We start from the raw sequence: 9,962 nt of genomic DNA on the forward strand, positions 1-9,962 counted from the left end.
AAAAACGGCCTGAATGATGACATTCCATGGGGCCGACTGTAAACACTACTATTAGCCACTTGAGAAGCTGTCCCCAATTCAGATAATGGTGGCAACCTAGTGTCCAACCTTACTATCCAGCTAAATACCAAAACCTACTTCCAAAAACCAAAAAGAGGATAGGACCTGGTAGGGATAGTTAAAAGAGCGATGCTGCTCATCCCTGAATACAAATCAGAGCCAAATTGCTAAGATATGCTGCCTTCCTCCAACAATCGTTTTCTAAATATGCCCAATATATCTGAAATGTTTTTATATGTGTTATTTAATATTTTAGAAAGGATTATATTCCGAAAATTCGAAAAAGAAACATAGAAGAAATACTGTTTTCTAATGTGTCATGAACTGTTCCAAAAACGGGCGGCCATTTTTGGTTAGCAGTCTAGCTTCCACACCCGGTTAGAGCACGCCGACAACAGACAACCGGCATTCATAAAAGAATGTCAGCAATGCAAAGCCGGTGCTACTTCGGAGTGACACGGGGGCAGGAATGAAGCATCAGACACTGGCGGTCAAGTAAGTACGAGTCAGTCGAGCAAAGCGGGACTTCAAAAAGAACCCGAGGTAAAAAATCTGCTCCCTTGAAACCATGCAATCTAATGAGAGGGCGCGGCTTTATTTATTTACTTTTACAGTTAACCGCGTCTGAGAACCCTCGCTTGTCAGCTCATGAGGCACGAAATCAGAATCAAAAAAGTATGTATATACGAATATACTTACGCTCATCCTTAGCTTTGTAACAACATAGTTTGCACTCGCAACTCGGATGACGAGTAAACCGTTTGCAAACAATAATTGCTGAACGAAAAAGAATTACAAAAAAAGAATTACAAAGACATGATGAGGCACGTTTTGTATATATGTACATTTCCACATTCTAATTTTACCGATCTATCAACGCTTACACTCGAAACTCATACAATGAGTAAACCGATTGTAAAAAACAAACGCTCCACACGGAGATTTGTGCAAGGGTGTCAGTCTTTATGTAAGAGTTACATGTGTGTGTTCTTGTAAAGATCATATGTGTGTTTGCATGAAACGAACAGGCTCAACAGAATGGAGCGAATTACCTTGGACAAAGAAATATATGGCCAATGTCCAACGGTGTTGCTAACATAGCATGGACATATATATATGATTGTATGTCAGATAAAGAAAAACGGGCAAACAACTGAGAACTATGTGCAAAAAAAGTATACATCAACTGTGTGTTTACTTTTTTTCCTTATTTTTCTCTTTTTCTTTACAGAGACCAATGTGTCCTTTTTGAAAATATTTTGGAAAATGTTTTTCTGCTTCACCCTGGGCCAACTCATGCCCCGAAGCACAAATTGATAGCTTATTTTTGCTACCAATTTGTAGGACTCTAGGCAAATATTAGAACTGAGTACCTTATAGTAGGGACCAACAGTGGTCCTGATGAGCAGACAGTATTTGGAATTTGGAATTTGGAATTTGGAATTTGGAATTTGGAAGTGGATTTATAGAGCGCATAGCTACCCTTGGGCATCCCAGCGCTAAAAGGACCTTGTTTATTCCAAAAGGGGTCAGTGCAGGAAGGTATTTAGGGAAAGAGCCAGGTTTTTAATTTTTTTCGGAAGGATAGTAGATTCTGATCACTCCTCATGGCTAGTGGGAGGGAGTTCCAGTGCTTTGGCGCATTATAGTCGAACCTGCGGCCGCCAGATCTTGCCTTTTTTATTCTAGGGATGGAGGCCAGGGCAAGTGCAGTACAGTAGGCAGGGCCAGGGCAAGTACAGTACAGTAGGGGACTGTCTGTGAAACATGTCGACCTGGTAGGTGCCAACAGCCTTACCTCACAAACCCCTTTTTAACATTCCCAGCCAGGGAAGCGAATAAAATTATTTTTTCCACTAGCCAGGGAATTTTTAAATTTTATAATTTCACATCACAAGGTCCCTACACTTCACTAATCCCATTCACAATGCACGAACACATAGTCTTCAATCACAAAAAATAGTGCTCCCGCGTAGGTCGTAGCACGCCCCGCCCCGTAGAGGGACGGGAAGACCCCCATGATGAAGCATGACACTAAGGGATTCTTAGTGTGTGAGGGGTATTTTAAAAGCACATAGTGCCTTCATCTCACCAATCTGAGGAAGAGCCCTATTCCACCCCTTCTCTAATAAATTTTATATACAAAAAACCTAACACTTGCACCCTAATTTTGATAGAATCTTTTTGTTTATGTGGATCTACAAGGAGGGTGATTCTATCAATTCCTCTATACTTCCTCTATTGTTTTCAATCTCGGACTCAAACAACTTGTTGACACTCCCACCCACCTTGCCGGACACACGCTCGACCCTATCTTCACCTCCAGCAAACACATCTCCTTTGATCACACCATGGCTATCCATTGGACGGACCACAGCTGCGTTCACTTCAGCTACAAAAAGACCACGACCCACGTCCCACCACAACCTATTCCTCGAAGAAACTGGAACAAAATCACCACCGACCAACTCTTCACATCGCTTAGCCAAAACCCCCCCGCCATATCATCGGACCCAAACCAAGCTGCCACCAAACTCACACAATGGATCACCCACAGCGCTGATAAATTAGCACCCTTGAAAAACCACCAGATCAAACAAGGTAGCAAAAAGGCCCCTTGGTTCAACGATGACCTTAAGAAATCCAAGAAGTTATGTCGTACCCTCGAGAAAACCTGGAGAAAAAACCCAACCACTAACAACCTGACCACCTTCAAGGACGCCACCCGCATACACCACCAACTGATCCGATCCACCAAGAAATCAGCATTTAAGGATCGACTCGACAACAACACCCACAACAGCAAAGAATTATTCAACATCGTCAGAGAATTTACTAACCCCACCGCCGGCACCAACGACATCACTCCCTCCCAAGACCTCTGCGACTCCCTATCCTCTTTCTTCCACAACAAAATGGCCGAGATTCAAAACAGCTTTGGAAACCTGTCCGAAGAACAACCCACTCCACCCACCTCCGAACCAAAACAGCACTCTCACAACCTTTGCACCTGGAACCCAATCACGACTGAAGACCCCATCCGCCTGATGAACTCCATCCACTCAGGATCGCCAACCGACCCATGTCCCCACCACATTTTCAACAAAGCAGACTCCATCATCGCACCCCATCTTTGCGATGTCATCAACTGCTCCTTCAACTCCGCTACCTTCCCAGAAAGCTGGCAACATGCCGAACTCAGCGCACTTCTGAAGAAATCCACAGCGGACCCCTCTGAACTTAAGAACTACCGCCCCATCTCGCTCCTCCCCTTCCCGGCCAAAGTCATCGAGAAAGCCGTCAATAGTCAGCTCGCCACCTTCCTTGAATCCAACAATTCACTTGACCCCTCACAGTCCGGCTTCTGAGCCAAACACAGCACCGAAACCGCCCTCATTGCTGCTACAGACGACATCCGAACGCTACTGGACAACGAGAAAGAGTTGCCCTCATCCTACTTGACCTCTCCGCTGCCTTCGATACAGTCTGTCATAACACCCTCATACAACGACTCAGCAACATCGGAATACAAGGAAAAGCGTTGGACTGGATCATCTCGTTCCTCGCCGGAAGAACCCAGAGAGTCCGCCTCCCCCCATTCAAATCAGAGGCAACCAAAGTCATCTGCGGCGTACCACAAGGATCATCACTCAGTCCCACCCTCTTCAATGTGTACATGAGTCCTCTTGCATCCATCGCGCGACAATACAACCTCAACATCATCTCCTACGCTGACGACACCCAGCTGATCCTCTCCCTCACCAAAGATCCTAACACCGCCAAAACCAATCTACACGAAGGAATGAAAGAAGTAGCCGTATGGATGAAGAACAGTCGTTTAAAACTAAACTCGGACAAAACGTATGTCCTCATCTTAGGATCATCCCCCTCTGCATGGGATGACTCATGGTGGCTACCGGCTCTGGGCAGAGCACCCATACCTACAGATCACGCACGTAACCTGGGCTTCATCCTAGACTCCTCCCTATCGATGACCAGACAAGTCAACGCCGTCTCATCATCATGCTTCAACATCCTACGTATGCTCAAACAAATCTTCCGCTGGATCGCCACCGAAACAAGAAAGACAGTCACCCACGCACTAGTCACTAGCCGACTAGATTATGGAAACACCCTCTACGCCGGAACCACAACCAAACTACAGAAAAAGCTCCAACGCATCCAAAACGCCTCAGCCAGACTCATACTGGACATCCCCCGTCAAGCTCACATTTCCGGTCATCTGAAAGATCTCCACTGGCTTCCTGTCAACAAGATAATAACGTTCCGTCTCCTCACCCACGCACACAAGGCCCTCTACGACCTAATACCCGAATGCCTCAACAAACGACTATCCTTCTACACACCCACCCGCCAACTACGTTCATCCAATCAAGCCTTCGCCACAATCCCGCGCATCAATAGATCCACCATGGGAGGAAGATCTTTCTCCTACTTAGCGGCCAAAACCTGGAACTCTCTCCCCACTCACCTCCGCCTCACACAGAACCACCTCTCCTTCAGAAAGCAGCTAAAAACCTGGCTATTCGATAAATGATGCACCCACTCTCACTCAAGCGCCTTGAGACCCTCTGGGTGAGTAGTGCGCTATACAAATTACTGAACTTGAACTTGAACTTGAACAGTGTTCCAAAACAGTGATAAATAGAATGGCCTCCATCGAAGATCTCTGTACCGTGCTAGCCGATCTAAAATGGGTGATTACTGCCTCAAAGGCAGAAACTGCTGACCTGACTAGTATGACCAATCAAATGTAAACAGCATTAGAAACCCTATACTTTTCTACAGCACTGTTTGATAGACCCAACACCACTCGCCCATCTGTTTCAGCGACAGTACCAGCAGCTGCCCTGTTAGCCACCCTGGAGCTATTTTAGGAGATCAGTCAAGGTCCTGATATTTTTAACACAAATACAATTACATTTCATACTGCATCCCCAAGCCTTTCCCGAAACTCAATCGGGAATTACATTTCTGATCTCATACTTAAACGGTGATGCAGCCGCTTGGGCCATCCCACTAGTGAATGAGGATAATCCTCTATTATACAATTGGTCACTCTTTAAGCCCAAATTTCCAAAATCTCTTTGACAGAGGAACCATAACCATGACTACAACAACGCCTCCTCCTTGGACACTGCCAGCTTTCTGGCCATGTTGAACTTTACCTTCTCAGACATTTTTTACAACATTTCTTCTACGTTCGAAAGTAAGCAGAGACCAGGCTCAATCTACTTTTTGTATACAAACTGTGATCCTTCATGGTCCGCCATAATTTTTGACTTTACCTAGTCATGGGCAACAAGATGTCAACAACAGTTGGTTCTTTGACCCTCTAGGTACTAGGTTTCACTTTATTGTTGTTTTTATGCTGCATAACCACTTTACTCATTGCCTCTAAACTAAGCTACCGGAGGGATAAGCGTAGGCTAATTTAGTGACTTTAGTGGTTCACCCTGATGAGGATTGTGGCTGGTGCTTGAGAAAGGCTCACACCCCCTCAAGCAATAACCCGATTTTTCACAGCAAGCAATGTAGAGAAGGCTGTTTGGATTGGGACACTGCATTTTGAGCAGGGGTAGACATGAAATAATCCCAGATAAAAAATAATTGCTGTTCAAGACAATAAGTGCCTGGCCACAGGGGTGGATCAGGAAAGGGAAAACATATTGTGAATAACGGTAGGTGAAAGTGTCTTAACATGGTATTAAGTGAAAAAGTTACCTTATATGGGAATAAGGAAACTCCTGAGGGTGCATGTACTAAACAGTAGGAGGGGAAAGAATTATGAATGTTTTTAAGACACTTAACAGGTAGACAGATGCCATGGAAGGATTCAAAGAAGAAAAATGTGCATTGTCAAGGCAACCATGGACTCACAATTGATTAGAAAGTTAGACTTCAGCATTCCTTATTTACACCGGGGTTTACTGTGAAAAGTTACTTGAGTGGAGTATATCACAATTTAAATGTTTAAATTGGCTTCGGAGGGGTAGCATGAGGTTTGCCCAGCCTAATATTCAGTCCTATCGGAGACTAAGGTAAATTGGGGTTGTGCTATGTGTGATACCAGGATACTTTAATCAAAGAAATAAAATGGGTGGGAGGCAAGGGAGCAGGTGTGAACTATGGAGTGGGGCAGTTATGGTGGTAAGTACTGTAAAATTAACCTCTTAGCTTCAGTTGTCACGTCTGTTGATGATGGTGGGCTCAGTGGTTGTGTGACAGCAGTGAGGTTCAGGAGGCATTTGTCATGCTTTGTGAGAAAGGAATTATACATTGAAGTGGGGCCATATTGTGTGCTGTACTGTCTCTCTGACTTTCATTGGTAGGCAGGGTTTTTTTGTTGGACTAAGGTGTGAAGTTGCTAGAATGATTTTGAAAACAAATGAGACTTCTGGCCAGGTTCAGTCCCCAAGAAGGCAAAGAGGGCGAGGGTGTCAGAAAGAGCACCATGTGTTGAGGGTTTTTCTGGTCACTTTATACAGGAAAACCAAAAGGTGGAGTGATGTCTAAAGCTGGAGGTAATTTAATGATACAAATAGACGTATTAGAGGATATTGGTAATCAGTCAACACTGGACTCGATGTTGAAACCGGTAGGTCTGGCCATGGAAGACCAGTTGGTTACAATGAGATATGGGGCCAGCAGGTTCAGTGCAGGACTAGTAGGACTCATGACAGATAAAATTCCTGAATAGGATATTTGGAAAATTAAGAGAGGAAAAGTCATTAGGACCAAAGAGGAGTGTGGTTTGATTTGTTTAAAGGGTCAGTGGAGTTATAGTTGTATCCTGTATGTGGTGAGGGCTGCCAATGGCACACAAGTTGTGTTGTGAGATCTGTCCTGCCTCAGGAATAAAACAACCTCAATACAACGGTAAGAGCATGGTTGATTGGGAGGCCAGCATGGTACATCCAAGCAGGCACACATTGACGGGATACACTCAGGACTCCTCCTTGGGCCTTCCCTCTGGTCTCAATCACTGATCTGGTAGTGTGAGAATGGTGGTGCAGTTCTCCTCTGCGCTTACAGTTTCAGACCTTTGGTGAGGACAACCATGGGGCCACCTGTCTCATGAGCACCTAAATATTCATCTAAATGCCATGGATAGCAGAAGTGACATCATGTGCCTTTCACCCTGAATGACATCACAGGAAGTGACAGCATGTGACATTTAATCTGATGACATTATTGTACATGACAGCCTCTGAGTTTTTGCCATGCTATAATCACAGCAAGTAACATCAAAGTGGATTGAAAATGCTAACTAGAACACATTAGATACAAAAATAATAAATAGTCCAAGTTATTTTGAAAGTGCTCCATGTGCATTGCCAGACTCAAACAGTGTCCTCAGATAGAGGGCAGCATGGAATGAAATGATGTGAAGACTTTGTCCAAACGTCTTATAATAGGGCGCGTACCCCTTCAACTATTTGTGCAACCACTCATTATATGAAAATGCATACAATTGTTGGCAGCTCATTATGTGACAAAAGTGTCTCTTAAAGACCCAGTTAATTAATTTGAAGTTGTCTGGCTTTCACTCCCTGAAGAACTGTACTTAGAGGGTGAGGTCCTAGTGGCCGCAGCTCCTTGTGACTGAATATCGTTGCTGATGGGAACTATCGATGGGACAAAGACAGGCAGGACTATAGAGGGGACAGCAGCATCTTTCTCCCTGATCTCTAACCAATATTTGGCTCCCTCACTGCGAAACCAAGGGGTTCAGTGGGGCATCGAAGGACCATCGGCAATGCAAATAAGGAAGGGCGAAAACTCTGACCCAGGTAACCTCTAAAGTGATGTTAATTGATGTTTCATCTCCATGGGAAGCAGAACTAGTTGACCACCCTAATAATGTCCCCGGGGAGCTGAATTTCTATTTGGGTGCAGCCACAAATAAAGACAGAGCCACCACTGAGGTAGACCCATCCAGGTGGTCTGAGGGGTAGTAGAATTCAAATCCTCTGGGAGGCAGATCAGGTGTATCCACCATTTTCCTGGTCTCAAGGGATTTGAAACCCTCTTGCAGTAGGACAAAAAGGAGATTTGATGGAAGTGTACCAGCTCAAGTTATGCCTTTATTGTGTAGTGAATATTGATGTCAAATGTTACATCAATAAATTAGTTTCTGACTGTGGTACCTTATTTTGGGAGCGTATGTCTTCTCAAACTCTTTTTCTTTACTATCCTTTTGTATGATTTGTTTCTTAGCTGAGGAATAGGAAACTCCACAGGTCTAAGGCCACAGGCCAATAAACAATGTAGTAAGTGGTGACTTAGTTTACATTCATGTGTAAAAATGCATTAATTGTTTCCTGTCATATTTTGCCCAGATTTTTGTTAAAGACACATTTAATTTCCAGTGTGCTTTACTTTTGGTATTAATGTTATAAGCAAACTCTGTTGAGACTTGAGGAATGACCATAGATAAGACTACTTTCTATATGTACAGCTTAAATGATTAAATTACTGCAGTACATTGTGAGTCTGCCTTAGTTTCCCTATAGCTTTTTTCAAGGCACCTTTTACATCCTTGTTCCTCAAACTGTAAAGAACTGGATTCAACATTGGAATGACGACTGTATACATTACAGCAAAGAGCTTGTCTTTCTCCAAAGAGTACCCTGATGTTGGTTTCATGTAAACACCAAGCTCAGTTCCATAGAACAAAATAACTGCAGTCAGATGAGAGGAACATGTGGAGAACAACTTTTGTCTCCCTGTGTTGGAGGGAATTTTCATGATATTTGAGATGATTAGAACATAGGAAGTTATTGTTAAGATGAAAGGGCCAAATCCTGCTACAATACCTACTCCGAAAGTTACGATATTTATGAAATATGTGTCTGTGCAAGTTAGTTTTAGAAGAGCATTCATATCACAAAAGAAATGATTGATTTCATTAGATGCACAGAAGGATAAATTTGATACCAAAACAACATGTGGTATAGTGTCAAGATAGCCTATTGTCCAGGATGTTACAGTCAATGAAATCATGACTCTTTTATTCATGATATATGCATAGCGCAGGGGGTTGCAAATTGCAAGGTACCTGTCATAAGCCATGGCCGACAGTAAGTAAAACTCTGTGCTGATGAAGGAAATGCAAAAATAGAATTGAAGAATGCATGCGGCGAAATTGATGGATTTGTCAGATTTCTTGGCTTTCAGGCAGACCGCCAGCAGTTTTGGGATGGTGACCGTTGTGAAACCAATATCTAGGAAAGATAAGTTCATGAGAAAATAATACATGGGATTTTGAAGATGTTTGTCCATGCATATTAATGTAATGATGACAAGGTTTCCAAGAAGAGTAAATAAATACATGAGTAAGAACACAATGAAAATTAGAAATTGAAGCTGAGGATTTTGTGATAATCCCAAAATTAAAAATTCACTCAAGAGAGTCTGATTCGACTTTTCCATAATTGCAGTGCTTTGTGTTGTTGTTCAGTGAATTACCAAAGATCTGGGGGAAAAAGAAAACACAAGATTATGAATAGCAAAATATATTGTAGCGTAATTAAAAAGCATGCCTTTGAAAACATTGGTGTCATCTGTTTGCAGTATATTAACAAGGATTTGCAATGCAATAGATCTCGCATTAAGGAAAGTATGAGCTATCGGTGTTGCCAATAATAATGCAACACCAATAGCTCAAACTTTAAGTAATGTGAGAATAATTGTAATGCAAATGTTTGTTAGTCTATTTATACATTTTTTGAGCAATCACGGCATCTGCGTTTTAGCTTGAGATGTTTAAAGCTAAAGTGTGGGTGCACAATTGTCAGAAAAGTAAAGAAATTGAACAAAAGGCGTGAAGCACATTGGAACCCAATGGCATTTCGAAGTGAAAAGCATGATGTACTGGT

The 9,962-nt window shown here is 43.0% G+C and overlaps 1 protein-coding gene across 1 annotated transcript; it reads right to left on the minus strand.

The window, feature by feature from the left end:
* Positions 1-8,556: 8,556 nt before the first annotated feature.
* Positions 8,557-9,516, minus strand: LOC147700592 (olfactory receptor 5AR1-like). The gene has a single exon (XM_086929141.1). It carries the CDS (start codon positions 9,514-9,516, stop codon positions 8,557-8,559), a length of 960 nt encoding a protein of 319 aa, XP_086785267.1.
* Positions 9,517-9,962: the final 446 nt, after the last annotated feature.

The sequence above is a fragment of the Lissotriton vulgaris genome, chromosome 7 (genome assembly GCF_964263255.1).
Source record: "Lissotriton vulgaris chromosome 7, aLisVul1.2, whole genome shotgun sequence".
NCBI lineage: Eukaryota > Metazoa > Chordata > Amphibia > Caudata > Salamandridae > Lissotriton > Lissotriton vulgaris.

What these genes read in the sequence shown, in the direction of transcription:
- LOC147700592 (XM_086929141.1), bottom strand. Translation starts at nt 9,516, where the DNA reads ATGGAAAAGTCGAATCAGACTCTCTTGAGTGAATTTTTAATTTTGGGA.